Here is a 19,625-nt window from a genome sequence, read left to right on the forward strand (position 1 = left end):
GATATACTGAAGCAATGCAGGTTAAGTACCTTGCTCAAGGGTACAATGCCAGCGTCCTACTCGGGAATCAAATTTGTGACCTTTAGGTTACAAGACCAGTTCCTTATCCTTTATGCTATGCTCCTGCCTATCCAAAAGCACCTGCGATAGGTATAAATTGTGAATCGTAACATGGGTTTGAAAAGTAACTTAGTTTAATCATTTAACCGTGTTGCATTATTTTGGCAAGAATGCACATTTTCCTTTGAGAGCAGCGATTAGTATTTTCATCTGGTGATTAAGAATAGATACAAATGTTCTTAAATTGTGATTGTTTTCATGCTGTACGTGAAGGAAATATGATTGAAAGGGTGTGCAGTATGTCGCATGCTGTTTCATATTCTCTTCAAAACCACCTGCAGTTCTGTATGCGTCAAGATGGAAGTCTCTAAAGAGCTGGCGTACGCATCACTTCCTGTGTTAGGGAACAGAGCCAGGCACTTTGAAGACCCTGCATGGAGAGCCAATCAATGCTACTGCCTTCAAATTCTGGCTAACATTGATTAAGAGGCCTGGCAAAGGAAGACCAATCAATCTAACATCAGCAGAGCATGAGAGATGATCTGTGTTCACTCCCCAGATAAATTATGCAGGTACTACAGGGTGTGTTCTAATCAATGGCAAGGATATTGCAGTCTGTGTGTCATTAAGACAATCTCAATGACCCAGAAGCTGCTACATACTGGGAAATACTTGAAATCCCTGAAACTTTGTCTTTCAAGATTTAAATCCAAACTAGAAAGTGCCAAAGATGATGAGCTGTGAAGAACTATTTCATAACCTGCTTTAATCCCTGCTCTACCATTTCAGAACATATCTTGTATAATGCATATGTATAAACAGTCATTTCAAAAGTTACTTTTTAGATAAATAAAATGATGGTCTCTGCTTTTGATTTGGTGTGTTACCACTGGCATTTAAATTCCTGGAGCCAACTTGTTGAACTTTATCTTAACTTTTGTATTTACTATTTTATTCTCAAAGTAATTTATGAATATGACCTTTACGCTCAAAATTAAACTGTATGCTTGAAGTATTTCTCCTAATTAAAAATTTTTTTTCTTAATATGAATATATTTTAAAAGGGTTATGCTGTCCCAGACAGCAGACTTCATCTGTGTTAAAGACGCTTTGTTACTGCATAGTGGAACACGTTATATAAACTGACTGCCTAAACTTGTGTTTTTCGAGAATGGGCATTACCGTCGAGAGACTGACCACATAAGGATTTCGGAGCGCTTGTACGGCCTCGTGCATTACGATAAAAGACGCTCGGCTTCCCCTGCTAAATAATTTACGAAATGGGTCGGTGGATCAACACTCAGCCCCGCATTGTTTCAGGCACGGTTGCCTCTAATGATGAGCAGTTGGCTGCCTCCTCCGCGGGAATCAACAGCATCAGCATTTGTTTCCCATCACTGCCGCCAACCGTCCGGTCCAAGGGAAATACATTAATAATAAATAAATAAATAACCACACGCCACATTATTTAATCGCTAGGTATATAATTAAATACAAATGACACACTTTGTATACGGATAAGTTTTTTATTTTTTGCTAGACTAATGACTAATATTCAGGATAATATTGTATATGAAAAGGTCAGCAGACAGTTAATCTGTGGCAAAAGTGTGGCATAAATTAAAAGGGCAATCTTTCTGCTGTGGGCTTGTAGGTTTGAAACAGGTGCTGCATCGCTGCTGTTCCCTATTAGAATAGGCTACCACTGACTGGCTTCATGGAAGCTTTGAGCAATGGAAATAGATTAAATGTGTAAAATATGGCCTATGTAATTCCCTATAGACAAGGGAACCTCCCATGATACCAAACAATATGCATATTAAATTATCAAGATGAATCATTACAGCCACATCGGTACCCTAACTGTATCAGTATTATCTCCCAGTATCAGGGAATGTCTATGATCACAGATAGGGGTCTGAATTGGTTTAGCTTTAAGGTGGAGATGAATAGATTTTAAAACTCTGTGGCTCCCCAAGACCAGGGTGCCTGGGTGCCTCCTCTTCACAGAAAGGAGTGCTGTACAGAATCATATTTATTTATGGACTAACTAGTGTCATTAGTTGGTTGGATTTGTGTGTGATTGTGATGTGTGTGATTCATTTTTTACCAAAAAAAAAAAAAGAAAAAATCATCATTGCCTTTCTTTCGTAAGTGGCAACACTCACCCCTGGAAAAAACACAAAGAAATTTCAAACATAGGTTAAATCAAATTTAATCAAAATGTATTTCAGTCAGGACAACTCAGGTTTTTGAATAAAATATGTTAATGGAAATGTCAGTACATGTTTTGGTTTGACACTGAATGTATCTGCTTCAGGTCTTTCAGGCAGTACGACACATCTCCCCTACTAAACAGGAGTAATACCAGAACCGGCCCCCCTCCCCATCCCCCCTCAGTACCTGGAAGCAGATCCAAACAACAGGTGGTGGTGGAGTGAGCGCAATTCAGTGCAGAAGCAACCAAAGCGGGCAAAAGCAGCACTGAGGAGGTACGACTGCTGGTTTAAAAAGGCACTACAATGGTGATGTGAAATGTATTGTGTCTTTTGTGATTGGTTGATTATGGAAACGCATGACAATGTCATTGCTCGTGCCCACTGTTGGTTGGCTGCAGCAAAAGTTTCCTGACTGAATTTGCTCTGTGCATTCCATGCACTTCACTCATTTATATAGCACATTTTACAAAGGATTTGTGGGAATATGCAGGGGTTGACAATAAGTGGTATATGCTAGTACGCATACACGGCAAAAAGATTGAAATGCTCGACTGTATCTATCTTCAGGTATGTATATAGTTTTAGAAAATTCTTTAAATAAAATTGCAGCACATTTTTATCTTTTTGCCGTGCATGCGTACTGGCATACTACTTATGTCGACCCCTTACAATAAGCTACATTGCATTTCCCAGCCTGAAGCCCTCACAAAAGCAAGCCAGGGATGACAGTAGCAAGGGAAAACTCCTTAGTTGGCATGCAGGAAGAAACCTTGGCAGGAGCCAGAATCAGGAGGGGGAGCCCCCATCCTCCTCTGGCTGGCTCACGGTGGCTCAGTTAAAGCAGATAATTGAGGTAAATCAGTAGGCCAGAGGCAGCGTATGTCCCTGTCTGTGTTGTCCTGACTTTAGCCCCATTAATACGAGCATAAGACAGCTGCATGTAGAACACATCAGGGAAGGTATGAATACAGCGATGCTCAGAGATCAGCCGCTTTTCCACCGCGTGCTACCAGCTCAACTCGACTGGACTCTACTCGCGTTTGGTACCAGGTACTTCGTTTTCCACTGCAGATAGTACCCCCGTTAATGTAGCTGGTCGTCATAGCGACGCCGCACGAAACTGCCGTTTCTGACCGATCAGTGGTGCAGAGTGTTTTCACGTCACCTTCTGGGATCGCCTCAGCTCTCTTGGAACCTCGACGGAGGTGATACCAAAAAAAGTACCAGGTACTATCCGCAACTTCTGCCCGATGGAAAGCCAAAAAGTAGAGTAGAGTCGAGTCGAGTCGAGTCGGTACCATGCAGTGGAAAAGCGACTGTAGAGTGCTGTGGCTGCTGTCATAAGAAGACTCCTTTCCTGAGTATGGTGAGCACAACCATATATTTTAGGTTTTCTAGATGAGTTTAACATGTAGATGGATGGGTACAGAGGTCAAAAACTGATGGGCAGTGTTGTTGTAAGTCTGGAGAAAAGTGGGGGTGTATGTGTGCGTGTGTGTGTGGTGGGGGGGGGGGGGGGGGGTAATATCATTAGTATCATGTAGGATTATGTTTAACTTCCTTTGCTTAAATTGCTTCGATGGTGGTGTGGCATATTGTTAGGCCAAAATCACTGGTGACTCCCCAGCAGTCATTTTACACCGTTGACAGAATTGTCTATAATTAGTGGGATTCTATTTTTATCAAAACTGATGAAACCTGAAAATAAAGTATGAATAGTCAATTACTAGAAAGCACAGAATAGAGAGCCAAAATAACTGATTTTTCTCACTGTCTTTGAAATTGCTTATCGTGTGTAACTGCACACTTGTTCCTTTGTTCAGAAAAGCTCCTGTATCTTTGTATCTTTTAATTCATGACATTTCCTTGTCTTAAACTTTGAGAAATATATGAATGCAAGTACTGCATTTTTCTAAATTTTGGTTCATTTTTTCAGCAACAACAGAACAAATGTCTTGTGTAAACCATGTTACTCATAGCAAATTAATATATATATATATATATATATATATATATATAGGATCAGGAGTTGGTTGATCCACAGGACATATATGAAAATAAGACATTTCAATTCATACCTGTCACTTATGAAACTGGTGTATAGGAATTCATAGGCATTTCAGTGTCCTGTGATGCGTTGATTTGATCCTGCATGAGACAATCAAATTGTAATTTAATGCCTTCATCCAGTAAACTCACCACTAGAGGGCGAGCTGAGGCAGTAAACTGAGCTAGACGAACAAAATAACAAATGTATCACTTGTTCAAAAGGCCCAACCTATACTGCTTCTTTTGCTATATCTACAAACCCACTTCCTGCTCAAGGCAATACATTCTCAATCTCATTCTCCCACCTAATTTTGGAATTAACTTTACATTATAGGTTAAGGTATGAACCACTCCAGCTGGTTGTGACACTAATGACCTGGCAATAGCTCTGCTCTTTGCCTAAAGCTTTATGCAATCACTTACGTAAATTTCTCTGGATAAAAGTATGAGCCCACTCCTTGAATGCAATGTCCTGTAAAAGTAATGTAAGGTAACATTTTAAGTGTACCCAGTGTTGAATGTCTGTGGCCCTGCTGAGCATGTAAACTGAAAAAAAATAGTGGCAAACTCTTGGTGCAGTATAGGTGTAAGGCATAACTTGGTGTTGCTAGATTCTGTCGAGCGGGGGGGGGGGGTGGGGGGGGGGGGTTACTTGATAAAATCCTTCCTACATTACACTGTTATGAACTGTTCTGTTGCCATTCCATTTTCGATTTATACCGCTAGTTCCACGATAGTTCTGGTGAATAACGTAAATATGAAAATAACATTATTTACCTTAGATATACATTGGATCATGTGGCCCCCCCTCGTGGTCATGTGGCCCCCTCTAGCTGTTCTGCCCTATACAACCGCATAGAGTGTTTATGCCACGGGCCGGCCCTCTACGTGCCATCCCAATACACGGAACAACAATTCTGTCACTGTCATCGTTGTTGCTTTCTTTCTTTCTCTCTCTCTCTCTCTCTCTCTCTCCCTCTCTTATTCAGACTGGAGAATGACTTGCCTCCTTGTGTATTCTTGCTGTGGTGTCTTTATTAAGTTGTCCTTCCGTGAAAAGCAAACTGCAATTGTAGTAGCCGGGAATTAGTCCATGTTGCACTGTCCGTTTGATCATCTGATTAGGCAACATGCTGGAACCCAGGACCAATTCTGTCTCATTCCGTTTTCATCCCTCAATGCCGATGTCAGAACAACAGAGAAAGCCAAAGTTCTCTCCAGAAGATCTATGCACTTTAAGAGGAGGTTGTGGCACATAATTCTAAATTGTTTGGTAAAAACTGTGAATTACAAAAACATGCCCATAAGGAAGCATATTAATTAAATAAAGTTTTCATAATGTTATTAAAATTAACTTAATTTTATCCAACAACCACCCCCTGGTAATTTCTTTGCTGTCAAAGAGCTGATGGAAACACGATTGCTGTACAATGAAGGAGTCGGGGCAAGAGCCAGAGTAATTTAGGCACACAGCAGTGATAAAGTGACCTGCATCACAAGTGCATTCATAGAATAGATTAATCTTACAATTGCAACCCTTTTGATCACAGTCTACCCTTTTTAAAATTGATACTTCCAGCAGGATAATGTGCCACGTCACAAAACACACATCATCTGAAGCTGGTTCCACGACAGTGAAATCAGCTTACTCCAATGGCCTGCACAGTCCCCTGATCTCAATCCAATAGACCACCTTTAGGATGAGGTGGAACGTGAGGTTCACAGCATGAATGTGTGCTTTAAAAAATCATACAATGTATGGCAATGAATATATGCCGCAAAGATTTCAGGCTGTTCTGAAGTCAAAAGTGGGTACTAGATAGGTGTACCGAATAAAGTGGCCTGCGAATGTATTTATATGAAGAGGTTTATAAATACGTTGGCTATATTATAATGTCAGGTGCTACACCATGATTTCAAATGGGTTTCAGTGGGGAAAAGATGGTGGTGGTAAATTAATACCATGCTTATTCATGCCAGAATTATTACTCAATAAATGCATTCATTCCAATAAAATGAATCCCTTCAACTTAATGTGACGTTCCAAAAGGGGCTGGGCAGTTGGGTGTATACACTTACATATAATTATACGACTCTATAGTGTGATTAGGAAACAAAACTTCCAACTCTCAACATATCAGAGAAAATGGCCAGAGAAACTGATGAAAATATACCATTGAGTTTGGTAAGTGAAACTTAAGTCTTCTCTACATGTCATGACTTTTGCTATTTAAATTCCCTGTGGTATAATTCGTATTCAGTGGGACGCTGGTCTGCGAACCTTTTTTAATTTATTCTGTCGACAATTGCGAGTCCAATCTAAAAGCCAGGAGGTAATAAACATTATTTAAAGGGAGACGCTTTTCATAAAAGCGATTTAACTTCATTGGAAAGATACCATACGTATACAGTCGTACGCCGCATATCATGTCTGACGGGAAGGATTAGGTAGCCGTAATGGTAAGTGAATGAGCGGTGGGCAGATTCTTAGTCCGCCATCAAGGCGATTTATTTTACTCTCAAATTCAACAAACATTTCATGTTTCAGCTTTCAAACAAAAAAGACAAACCCAGAATTACTCTGAACAAAACTGGACATTTAAAAACATTTTTCTTTTGAATCAAAGGTCTTCAAAAAAAAAAAAGCGTAGCCTAATAAGGCCGATAAATACAAATAGGCTAAACATTAAGGTAACTGCTAGTAGAAAACTGGAAATGAAAGATCCATTAATAATAACTTCAAAATTGCCATCGACATGAATCCTGCAAAAATGAATACAGGGCCTTCACTAAACCGCAAAGAAACTAATTTTCATGTTCGGGCTTGGCCGATGGGTGTTTCTCCATGATCACTTTCGTTTTGCGCATAACGGAAGTACCGTTTTGTTGTTATGGAACCGGTGTGACAGGTATGGAGATAGTTCAAGTAGCTTGTTCTCAGCTATTTAAATATAGGAAATGTTAGACTCATTTGAAGGTGCCGTAATGTTGGGGACAAATGTCTTCACAGGTGTTTCTGAGTATACATGTGTTCAATTACTTCTTTAGTGCATGTGAAAAAGAGCTTTCGGTATCTAGTCTTTCTGTTGGAGTCTGTTATTGGCGTTTGTCAACGTAAGGACCAGAGTTGTACCAATGAAAGTCAAGGAAACCATTATGGCTTGGAAATAAGAAAAAAGGTTAAACCTTAGGCCTGCCAAAACCAACGGTTTGGAACATCATTGAAAAGAAAGAAAGCACTGGTGATTTTAGTAATCGCAAAGGGCCTGCTAGGAAAAACTCTAAAGACGTACAGTTTTCTCATTTACTCAACTACTTAAATATAGAAATATAGAAAATGTCAAAAAAATAAAATAAAATAATAATAAAAAAAGGTGAAAAAAAAGAAACCCCGATAGTTTTAACGTTTTGGCACCGTTAGCTTTCCATAGTTGGATCAAGTAACCTACTCATTGTCAACGTTTGTCGAATAGACTTTAATTTTTTATTTCTGAACGAGGCAACATTAGCCTATTGAGGGCAAGGGCTGTCAGGAAACATTATAGCATTGGATTCATTAAGAAATGTCTATTGCTATTGTAGAGAGTACAGCAGTTATCAATCAATAAATTAAAAATAGAAAATAAATGTGGGGATATTAAAATAAACGTAATTGATTCATTTTTATATAAATATATAAAGAAATCTATTTGTAAGTAAATACCTAGATAAATATTATTGATTATTTAGGCTGTTGTGTTATAGTTGGAGTAGCTTAATGATTGCGTTCACTGGAGCGATATCATTCCATTTGTCCAGCCCTTCAGGAACAGCATGGGTAGGCCTACAAGGGTATATAACTCTGGTTTTGGAAAAACACTGACTCCAAACGAAATGTCAGACACCCACTGCGTTTTAGTGAAATGTCAAAAAACACCTGTGGTACTTCGGCAGATCAAGCTCCAACTAAAAATGTTGCCAACCCCACTAGATGTTGCTGATCGACGTCCTAAAACATCAGTTATTAGTCAGTCCCATTGTTTTAGTCCCCCCCAGAGTGATGCATGCTCATACATATGCACATTTTGAGCTTCTTTCCGCAACTTCCGAGTGGTTAGTTGGATATATAATTGACTGCAGTTCATATAGCTGTCCTCAAATAGGAAGTTTTAAAAATAGTTTTAGATGGAATAAAACATTTTTTATTATGTGCCATAATTTAGCAATGGTATTCTTCAGTTATCCATGGAATCTGTAGTTAAAAAGAAGTTAAACAGTAGTGCATTCCACACACATTACACAGTTCATACATGGTCTTGTACAGTTTTACAAAACTGAGGCAGTCTCGGAGTAGAAAGATCAATGAAGAATTTGCAAGCTGGTATACCTCCCTGAAGTAAACAAAGTTAAAAAAAAGTCTCAAAGGAAATGTAATTTAAGATAAAGCGATTACTCATCACAGTGTGCACTGATTTACTAATTGGTTTTGTTTGATAGGTCAATCCACAGTATTTGCATGCAAATTCCACCAGCCACACCTGGGCCTTCAGTGCCATTGCTGAGCTGATTGGTAAGTGATTCTGTCACTCCGGACTAGGGTTGCAAAATTCTGGGAATATTCAAGGATGGAAACTTTCTATGGGAATTAACGGGAATTTATGTGAATTAACAGCAAATAACAGGAATAAAATTGAAATATAGCCCTATTTGCTCAGGCTGCATTTACCATGTCATATGCAGATAGAAACAAACTTTTATTGTCGCGTTGCCAAAATGTGAGCCTCATCTGTATACATCATGCACGTAATATGCACAACAAGTTATTTTGAATCAGTGAGCAGCCAATGGTATGTATGCCTGTCAACAATTTTTACTTTCTGATTGTTTATAGTTGTTACTTGTAGTGGGATAGTTTGTTCCAAAAAGCCAATGATCATGTTTTTAGTTTTCATCGCATTTTATTGCAGACAAATCTGCAACCACTGGAGCATGGAAAGATTCATTTTATTGAAGGAGAATAACAATAATGGAGTCAATAAGTGAAACACTGGAGAGCACACTTTTAATATCTGGACATTGGACAGCTAAGAAGGCTCAATGAGATGTTTAGTCTCATTTTTTTAATAGGTTGACTGCTTATAATGTTTCAGTGTCTGTTTATATTGAAAGTGATATTGGGGATTTCTTTTTAACTAGGCTTTATTAAGAATATTGGCACTGTTAACACTGTTAAGAAGGCAGTTTTACCTAATTAGTATTCAGGACTGGGACTACACATTTATAATGCACAATGGACTGCAGAAGTTCATACAGTGTTTCAACAGCAGCACAAGTATTTATCATTATTGTGCTGCTGTTGTGCACCACTGCATGGGACTGTCCTAATTCATTGTTTTGCCTCTAGACAATGCCTGTGATCCGGATGTCGGTGCCAAGCAGATCTGGATCGACTGGACCAAGATTAAAGACTTTGACTGCCTTACATTCACGGACAATGGGGCTGGGATGGATTTTGATGAAATGCACAAGATGCTGAGGTCAGTAAAAGCCAGATCATCTGAAGCGGTGGTCGTTGAGCCAGGTCCTGGAGAGCCACAAGTTCTGCTGGTCTTAGTTGTTAATCAGCACTTAATTAATCTATTAAAGCAGTTGATATCTATTGTTGCAGATATCTCACCTCACTAGGCATCTTGGAAATGAATTGGTTGGTGATTTTATGGTTAAAACAAAAAAAAACTGTTGGGTCAGTTGCAGTGTGCCTTACATTTTTAGTACACTGCTGCTGCGTATCATGATGGATTTCCTAAGTACACAACTAACATGGGGTTAGCTTCTTAAGTTTAGGAAGGTCCTGATTGCAGTGTACACTTGGAGTTCCATATCAGCTGATCCCCAGCAAGTCTCCTAGTCCAGAAGTTCATGTTTATGAAGTCTTTATGGTTTTTCTGCAGTTGTGTGCATGCTCCTAAGTGGACCTCAGATATTTAAAGGTGAAGGTACAGCTAAAGCAGAGAAGGGACCATTTTTAATATTTGACATGGGCTAAATTAAAAAAATTAAAACACTGTAAACACCTGTGATTGTAATGATGACAACACAGGGCCTATATAACAATGACAATGCATTAAAACTACTTTATCCATCCATTATCTTGCATTATCTCTACCCACTTATCCTGGTTAGGGTTGCAGGGGATGCTGGAGCCTATCCCAGCGTGCATTGGCCGAGAGGCAGGAATATACCCCGGACAGGCCGCCAATCTATCGCAGGGCACACACACACCATTCACTCATCAATCACACCTATGCACAATTTAGAGTCTCAATTAGCCTACCTGCATGTCTTTGGACTGTGGGAGGAAACCAGAGTACCCGGAGGAAACCCACGCATACACGGGGAGAACATTCAACTCTACACAGAAAGGCCCAGGCTGGGATTCAGACCCAGGTGACAGTGCTACCCACTGCACCACCGATCTTATGTCAAAAAATGTCGAATCCATATGATGATATAAATGCATAAGTCCTAAGTCTATAACTAATGTAAATGTTGTGATTAGCAATGTTATTTGCCTCTCTATTGGCATTAGAATAGCATATGAAACTGATTATATGAACTGAATACCCCCCCTCCCCTCACCCCTCCCTTTCCAATGACATAGGATAAGCTACGGTGGCCTGTAAGTTCCAAAAATGATGTCATTGTCTACGACAGCATTGAGAAGCCAAGTGTCAAGTGCCTTGATAGATTTATAAATTGTATTTAGTTATTTAGTCTGTAGAACTATAGGTCATAGCTTATAAGAAAGATGGTAGCGTTTTATTGCTAACGTTAGCTGCTTTGCATGGTAAGTCATAGAAAGACATGATGCATCACAAAAACTATTACCCTACTAACTAACGCTTACATTACAGTGTGAAATATCCTCATTATAAAATACCACTAACCTATTTAAAGACACTCAATTTCAAAAATAACATATATAACCAAAATATTTTGAGCAGTAATACTTACAGTGATGAAATCTTATCTGTTTCAATGGATAGAGACAGAGACAGTAGCTAAATCAATGACATATTTCTATCCGCTTCTGTCTTACACCAGAAAACGATGTCAGCTAGGTCTATCAGCAAACATGGCTTAGCTATGCCAAGAAGTCCTCAATAATAATAGTATTTTCCAAGAAATTACAAAAAATCGTTAACAATGTTTCGTTAGGTGCAGCGTATTTTACTGGTACCACATGTGAATGCGTAAGTGAATGCGATTATAACAAAACTTTCGATTACGCTGACAAATAAAACTCTATTCCAAAAGCAAAATTAGACATGTTATCGTTAGAAAGCTTATCCTCTCACCTATTGAATAAATGGATTGTCATTCAAGCCAGACTGTACTAAAAAGGGCAACAATGCCATAAACAACAGGTGTGGTATTACACACAGCTATTGGAAGGTACCTAGGCATCACAAATGTGCCCCCTCTAGAGCCGTTTGTCCGTTCTGGGCTAATGTAGAAAGTCATGGCGGTGCAACATGGCGGCCTCCGTGGAAGAGGACCCACTCCCTATGTAGATAAAAGGGCTCATTCTAAGGTAACGAAAACACAACAATTCTTATTTTCATGGGATTATACACTAATTAAAACATACTTATGAATATTATATTCCATTTCTGCCAAGTCCGTTCTGCTAAATTTAATAGAAAATACCACCATTCCCTGCATATTTATTATTTGTTTTTAATAGTTTGTTGCAGATGCATGGTGAAATATGTGTATAAAGTAGGTGATAAAGTATTGTGAACTTGAATCAGTCTTCTGCAGTCTATTGTAAAACCTGATCAGCAGCAGGTTTAGGTAGTACATAACTATAGTATCCTCTAGGTGGCATTTAAAGCTCCCTCTGTAATCGGCATGAGCATGGGATCAGACTAATGAGTTAAAGAGCACAGTGCAGTTGGGACCAAGGTAGTGTGGTCTTGTTCTCACTCTGCATTTGGGGGATATGAGAAGTCTTGAGCAAAATCCTGTGCTAGTGTTCAACTTGAAAGCATGCTGCAATTGACCCATTGTGATTGGCACTGCTTATATAACCAAATCACTCTTTTTTTGGAGTTAGCAGTTAAACTGTTGTCCCCATAACCCTAAACCCCTTTTCTGACCCCATTTCTCACAGCTTTGGCTTCAGTGACAAGCAGGCATTGGGCGGCCGCGCTCAAGTAGGTCTTTACGGAAATGGGTTTAAATCCGGCTCCATGTTCCTGGGGAAAGATGCCATTGTCTTCTCCAAAAATCCTTACTCCATGATTGTGGGCCTGCTGTCTCAGACCTATCTGGCGGACATTCAGGCTCAGAATGTGGTAGTTCCCATCGTCACCTTCAGAAAAAATGAAGAAAACAAGTATATCCTTTCCCAGCAAGGAAAATGGAAACAGAAATGGACTGAGAGCCACACATTAACATGATCAATTTAAAATGATGTGCCCTAACCAGTATAATCTAGCATATATCAAATAACAAGTATCACAGTAGTGAAAAGATATTGTCAAAATAACTGTCAGAAAATACTCAATAATTTTTTTAAATACTTCACCAGCAGGGTTCTTGATTGGCCAAAACAGGTGTGCATTCCCTGTAAACTGACTAGAGTCCAAAGGTATGACCTTATGCTGTGGTGGCCAGGCCCGCATAGTCCCCGTTCTTCCTCCTTGACCTCTGACCTCACTCAGCGCTATACCACAGCATAGAGAAAGCCTGAAAGCCATCCTGGAGCATTCGCTGTTTCAAACGGAGGAGCAGTTGCTCTCTGAACTCAAGATCATCAAGGGCATTACTGGAACCCGGATCATCATATGGAACCTGCGCAGGTGAAGCCCGCCCAGTAGAAAGTCCAAAATGTTCATAGAAAAGTTGTTTTAATGTGCATGATCCTGAATAAATATTAATGATCATATTCACATTCTAGTACTTTTCACCAGTCAGTTCAATTGATGGTTTGTCATTATGATAATTATGAACATTATGAGGTGTCAAGTTCTAGCTTATCAGTCAAGGTGCAATTGTTTATTTAGGACAGTGGGTAATTAAGTGTCCAACTCGATTCTGGTAATTTTGTGACTATAGACAGTATTGCCCCTGTGGTTCAGTTTAAATGAGCTGCTTTCAGACTAATAGATTACCCGTGGGTTTGGTTTAATTTTGCCCGCTCAGATCAGTCAGGGTTTTTCCCTTTATAACCTTGGCAATAATCCCATAGGGCTATGAAAGGCTCCATCAGAAGTTTCTCTCAAAACGAAAGTCATATATGTTGTGGGGGAGGTGCAGTCTGTCTACAGGTACATATATTGTACCTCAAATGAGCAATCTCAGGCAAATTATGTCAACAGACTGTGAACCAGAACAGGAAGTGGAAGAAAGCTTGAGGTAGTTTTATTTAGTTTGTTGCAAATACACTCAGTGGCCAATTTGTTAAAAAACAAATTGCTCCTCAAAACAAATAGCCTACTCTTCTGAACAGTGAATCATGTGGGTGCAACTCAATATATAGTAAAAAGTGTGCAGACATGGTTTAGTTGTTGTTCAACCAAACATTAGTATGGGTGATACTCGTGATGACTTTGATAATGACGTGGTGGTTCCAGCATCTTAGAACCTTCTGGGATTTTCATGCACCACTGTCTCTAGAGTTTACAGAAGATGGTGCGATAAACAGAAAACATCCAGTGTGCAGTCATTCTGTGGGTAAAAACGCTTTCTTAATGAGAGAGATGCCAGAGGAGAATGGGCAGACTCATTCAAGCAAACTGCAAGGTTACAAATGCTCAAACAACAGCTGTTTACAACAATTGTGTGGAGAAGGGCATCTCTGAAGGCACAGCACTTCAAACCTTGAAATGGGTGAGCTTCAGCAGCAGAAGACCATACTGGGTTTCACTCCTGTCAGCTAAGAACAGGAAGATGATGCTGGGTGGCTGAATTTTTTCCCCGCAAGTAATTCAAGCTGTTCTGGAGATAGGAGTACTTAATAAAGTGGTCATCAAGTGCATACTGCCACTGTGACAGTGTAGAAGCTAGATATATTACATTTGTGATGGAAGAAATAACAGATTGTACTAGTGCCCATGTGCGCTAGCACTACCGATTTCACAAAAATATGGCCCAAAGGCATTGTATACCTGCAGCTTGACTTTTTTGATTGATGCGATTTGCTTATCTTATACTCAATTTTATGTGGCTGGGTTAATTGGTGATATTAGGTAGAGCATCAAGACAGAACAGCAGTTTGGAAACTGAAATTAGATCCTTTGTTCCATGGTATGTACCTAGGCCCAACCCAAGTATGAGTTAATTTGCAGTTTAGCTAAATTCGTGTCATCGCATCAATTCACTTCCCACCCGCTAACACAATACGAGGTGTCAATTCATTCAAAATTCGAGAACAGCACAGGAGGTATTGAGATACCAGTGATTGCAATGTTGCATAGCTCTGTCAAAGATGCTATACAAGCATGCTATACAAGCATCCCTGGATGGTAATCAAAATGGTTCACAGAGTATACATATGACACATTTTAAGTATGTTCAGAATTAAAATGAAATGTGAGATTTGTTTTACATTGACATTTATACTCCATCATAAAATGAACGCCAATGGTATTCCACCAGTCCAATTCCAGGAAACTCTACAAATGTACATATTGGGAATGCTTATCCTGACTATATTAATGGTCCTGGAATGTTCTAAAAATCAACAGCTGGGCCACTCAAATGACAGAAAACTAGGGCTCCATCGATTTACATTTAGAAATCTATCTATACATTGTACCTGTCCTACGTTTTAAATGGCTTACATCTCTGTCTGTCTCATTCAGTACCTCCAGCGGACAGATCGAGTTTGAATTCAAGGAGGATATCGCGGACATTCAGATTCCATATGTGGACTCGACCGATGAGCAGAGGAGGCCTATTCGGCGCCCGGCTTGGGTTGCGGAGTTTGAGTTCTCTCTGCGTGTGAGTAGGGCAGGGTTTGAGAAGAAGGGGCGCAATGCTGAGGTTGAGTGAATGTTCATATCCGTAAGGCTGTTGGTTTTAAAAGTTCTGTAAATTTCCTTTTGCACTGCTGCCCACTGCACCACAGACAATGCTACAATCTGGCAAGTTCTCTTTTGAAAGTTAAAATCTCCTGGAATGTCCAGTTTTGCAAGCTGCTGATTTCCCAGCTGGATTTATCTGGGGAAATACAGGATGGATATGGTCCAAGCAAAATGAGTTATTCCATTTGTTTTTATGTGACCAAGTGCAGTTTGACACATATAAAATGTGTATTTCAGGAAACAGACTTATAATGTTTACTTATGTGCATATTGCTCACCTTGCCACCTGTAACTGATTGAAATAGTTTAATTATCATTATTCCTTAAGCCATAAATTACATATTTCAGCAAGTTCAGCACTTTGCTTTATTCTGTTAAAAAACAGTTCACCCTAAAATTATCACAATTCATAAATTTTCTTATCTCGGGAAGTGTCTTTTGACCCAACAATGACAGCTCTCCACAATATTTTTTGCAGTTTTAGATTAACCCATCAGAAATACTTATTTCAAAAACAAATGGAAATCTATGGTCAATAAAAATCTATCTATGGTTCTGCTTTCACATCTTTGAAATACCAAAAATAAGGAATACCACTGATTTAAAACAACAAGTTATTTGGTGATTACTGTACAAAATTGTTTTGGCAGTGAGTTAACGACATAATGTGGAAATACAGAACTTTAGAAGTTATGTTGTCATTGATATATTGTAACTGCACAGGCAGTCTCTGAAAGATTCACTTTTTTAAAATGATGGCTATTGTTTTTATTTTGGTATTCCATAAACATTTTAAAGCAGAACTGTCTGTGACTTTTGATACCTACAGTTATCAAATTCTGCAAAATGGTGACCTCTCATTGGGTCCAGATATATTATATAAGGTGGGAAAATTAATGAATGACATTAAATTTTGGGATGAATTATTCATTTAAGCTTCATTCTTCCCTGTGTATGAAATCAGGCATATTGCAGCATTTTGTACTTGAAGCCATCGATGCAGATTTTGATAAAAGGAAAGAAAATGAAGACTCAGCTGGTGGCAAAAAGTCTGGCCCACACCGTCAAGGACAGATACACGCCCAAATTCCTGGTATCCTTCCGCTGCTCTACAGCAAGTCATGAGGAATTTGTGCTGGATTTAGGCTGCTAGGTTGGAATCTAAAAAACATGTAACTTTTTAAAATGGAACGATACTTTGTGCAATATGTTGTTTGTGACTGTGATTGAAAGGTTTCTTTAAGGTGTATGGTTTAATCAACATTGACTGCTGACCTTTTATTCAACTTGTTTTTGATATCAAGAATTAGATTTTAACTAGGCATAATTCAATTTCAATTTCGGTCATTTTGCATTTTATTTACATGTCTGTTCTGTAACTAGTTAAAATAGCTATTTTTTATATCAGAAATGGACTTTAACTAGGTAAAATAGAAATATTTAATATCAGGAATTGAATTTTAACTTGTTAAAATAAGAATTCTTGATTTCAAGAATCAAATTTTAACTAGTAAAATTGGATGTTATAATTCTAACTAGTTAAAATTTATTTTGTCAATTCTTATTTTAGCTAGTTAAAATGAAAATTTAAGATTCTAACTTGTTAAAAAGTTTTCATTTTAATTAGTTAAAATACAATTCCTGATACCAAGAATTCCTGTTTTAACTAGTTACAATTCAATTGTTGATATCAAGAATTCCAATATTAACTAGTTGAAATTCAGTTCTTGACATCAAGAATACCAATTTTCACTACACAAAATTCAGTTCCTGATAAAAATGAAAGATATCATAACTATCTGCTTGCCTACTTAATCTTGGCTGGCAAAAGTGAGCTAGATAGGATAAGTAGTGAAAGTAAACTAAATGCAACTAGTTCTGGTCTAGGGGCTATATTACTTGAGGTGTGTGTGTGTGTGTGAGAGAGAGAGAGATGCTAACCAGCTAACTACAGCTGTTGTATTTGCTTGTCAGTTAGCTATCTAGATAGATATATCTAACACACAGTAGCTGAATCACCATTTTGGTTGTCCTGAACTCTGGCTACAGAACAAACATATCAAAATAACCTTTGGGTACAGAACGGAAAGTGGGGGGCCGTACGGAGTATTGATGTACTGTAAGAATCGGCTAATTCGACCATATGTGCATTTGGGCTGCCAGCTCAAGGTAAGCTATTTTTTGTCATTTTAATCAAATCTGTTTAATCAAACTGTTCAAATGTACATTTTAGTGTTGTGGATCAATTACTGCCAGTGTCAATGCTAATATTTAGCTAATATTCCTTTTTCATTTTCTGAACAGGCCAATGCCAAGGGTGTTGGTGTCATTGGCATCATTGAATGCAACTTCCTCAAGCCAACGCACAACAAACAGGAATTTGCTGAATCAGTGGAGTACAGGTACTTCTTTTTCGGAAATCTGAATTTATAGCCTACATGTGTCTTTTCATTCAATTGCGATAACCAATCATAACAAGAATGAAACTACAATGTTCTTACGTTTCATTCACCCGCGCTTTGCACTCCATTGGACCTCTCTCACAAGCTACTTTCAATAACTCTCACTTTGCACTGGACCGCATGGGCTGTCTGTTGGACCTCTCTCATGGGGTATCAGTTTCTCTTGCAACTGTCTCTCTCTGGCTGTCACCCAGGGTACACGAGAGTTCAGTTGGTGAGGGGTCTGCATTTAAAATGCTCTCTAGCGACCCCCACTTTTCATTGGTCACATAATATTGCATAATGTTGACACTCCCTCTGACGTCAATTTTGTGCTTATTTGCTCTCCCCATGACAACCCCAGTCCACGTGACCTGGAACATTTGCCAGTTTCTACCTTACAAGTATTCTGTTAGCCTGCACCTGAAGTTCACTGCTTGCTAGCTAGGTAGCAGGTGGAACACAAACCAAAAAAAAAAAAAAAAAACTGAAATGTTGTAGTTGCTGTTATTCCTCTACCACGTTAATACAGTTTGCTAATTAAAGGCACATTTTATAAATGTTCTTGTCAAAAAATAATAATGTTCCCATTAGTTGCACGTGGGTTACGTTACCTCAGACTTTCTGTTGAAAATATGTGCATTACTGCTATTATTAGTCAGCTGAGGTTGGCTCTTGTGTCACGGTAGTGCGGGGTTAGGACCCAAACGCAGAGTGAAGGGGAAAACACAAAACTCCAAACGGTAAATGGAAACAAGAACTTTACTTAGAAAACAGGAACTAAAGCAGGGAACAAAAGGCCTCACAGGGCAACTCTCAAAAAACAAAGAAAAATCCAAGAATCCAAAAGCACGTAAAAACGGAACGTGGGCAGAAACACACAGGGAGCTACTCTCAGGAGGAAGCACGCAGGGCAGAAACATAACCAGAAGCACACACAAACACACAAGGATCCAGCCACTGAGTCAGGGAGAAGGGAACCTAAATAGACACGACACTGACGAGACACAGGAGGGCACAATGAACAATCAGGCCATGGAGAGGGAAGGGAAAACGAGACAACCCAAAAACAATAGAATAATTGAAAACAATAATACAATTAAAACTGCTTGGTGAATTTTTTAAAAATTTGGCTCACTGATAGAGGATAGTCCAGGGTATCACCTGTGGGACAAGAAAGGATTCATTAAAAATATGTTTATTTTCTGAATGATAAAATAAGAATTATCAATTAAATCGCCAAAGTCATTGATAGGTCAGTCTACAGTGAGCTGATGGAATCAACCAGCAAGTTAAAACAAGCTCTATATCAGGTTTTAGGATGAGGTAATTGAATTAAATAAGAGGCAATCAATTGTATTAATTAATTGAAATCATTCATTCTTTATTGAATGCAGGCTCACTACTTCTAAATTTGATAAAATAGAAGACATTATACAAAACACTGAACAATTAATTTTGAAATACCAGAAAAGAGAGAGATAGAAAAAAACTCTTCTTCTCCAAGGCTCCGAAACCAGCCGCAACACAACTACGATGGTGGCCATCTTAAATATCTTACCCACCATGGCTTGAGGATGTTTTCCCTGATTGGGTGTTGCCAAGTTAAGGTGTAGGAAGGAAAGGAAGGGAGGTCAGACTCATTTATGACAAGGACTGGCCTACCTAAAAGCAGACCGTGTACATATTGATCAAAGTGAACCTGTGTTGTTGGAAGCAGGCCAAGCACTATGCTATTATTATCAAAAGATTCCTGAATTAACTCACTTTCTAACAAGATCAAA

General features: G+C 38.8%; 1 protein-coding gene and 1 long non-coding RNA gene across 6 annotated transcripts in view; one reads left to right on the forward strand and one right to left on the reverse strand.

The window, feature by feature from the left end:
- Positions 1 to 2,193: 2,193 nt before the first annotated feature.
- LOC118212226 overlaps positions 2,194 to 19,625 on the reverse strand; it is a 43,757-nt gene continuing 26,325 nt past the window's right edge. The window contains exons 2-3 of the long non-coding RNA XR_004762187.1: positions 4,358 to 4,427; positions 2,194 to 2,230 (exon numbers count right to left, since the gene is read on the reverse strand). This is a non-coding gene — a long non-coding RNA (uncharacterized LOC118212226). The remainder of the gene's footprint in view (positions 2,231 to 4,357; positions 4,428 to 19,625) is intronic.
- Positions 6,300 to 19,625, forward strand: part of LOC118212225 (MORC family CW-type zinc finger protein 3-like) — a 34,731-nt gene continuing 21,405 nt past the window's right edge. For 2 of the 5 annotated variants that reach the window (XM_035389919.1, XM_035389917.1), the window contains exons 1-9: positions 6,303 to 6,513; positions 8,805 to 8,877; positions 9,712 to 9,844; positions 12,484 to 12,710; positions 13,033 to 13,174; positions 15,179 to 15,317; positions 16,365 to 16,493; positions 17,450 to 17,569; positions 17,705 to 17,802. In XM_035389919.1, the coding sequence (XP_035245810.1) occupies positions 6,475 to 6,513; positions 8,805 to 8,877; positions 9,712 to 9,844; positions 12,484 to 12,710; positions 13,033 to 13,174; positions 15,179 to 15,317; positions 16,365 to 16,493; positions 17,450 to 17,569; positions 17,705 to 17,802 (1,100 nt within the window). In that variant the 5' untranslated portion in view covers positions 6,303 to 6,474. Of the gene's footprint in view, positions 6,514 to 8,804; positions 8,878 to 9,711; positions 9,845 to 12,483; positions 12,711 to 13,032; positions 13,175 to 15,178; positions 15,318 to 16,364; positions 16,494 to 17,449; positions 17,570 to 17,704; positions 17,803 to 19,625 lie in introns of all 5 variants that reach the window. The other 3 variants (XM_035389915.1, XM_035389916.1, XM_035389918.1) reach the window with 3 other exon arrangements.

The sequence above is a fragment of the Anguilla anguilla genome, chromosome 14 (genome assembly GCF_013347855.1).
Source record: "Anguilla anguilla isolate fAngAng1 chromosome 14, fAngAng1.pri, whole genome shotgun sequence".
NCBI lineage: Eukaryota > Metazoa > Chordata > Actinopteri > Anguilliformes > Anguillidae > Anguilla > Anguilla anguilla.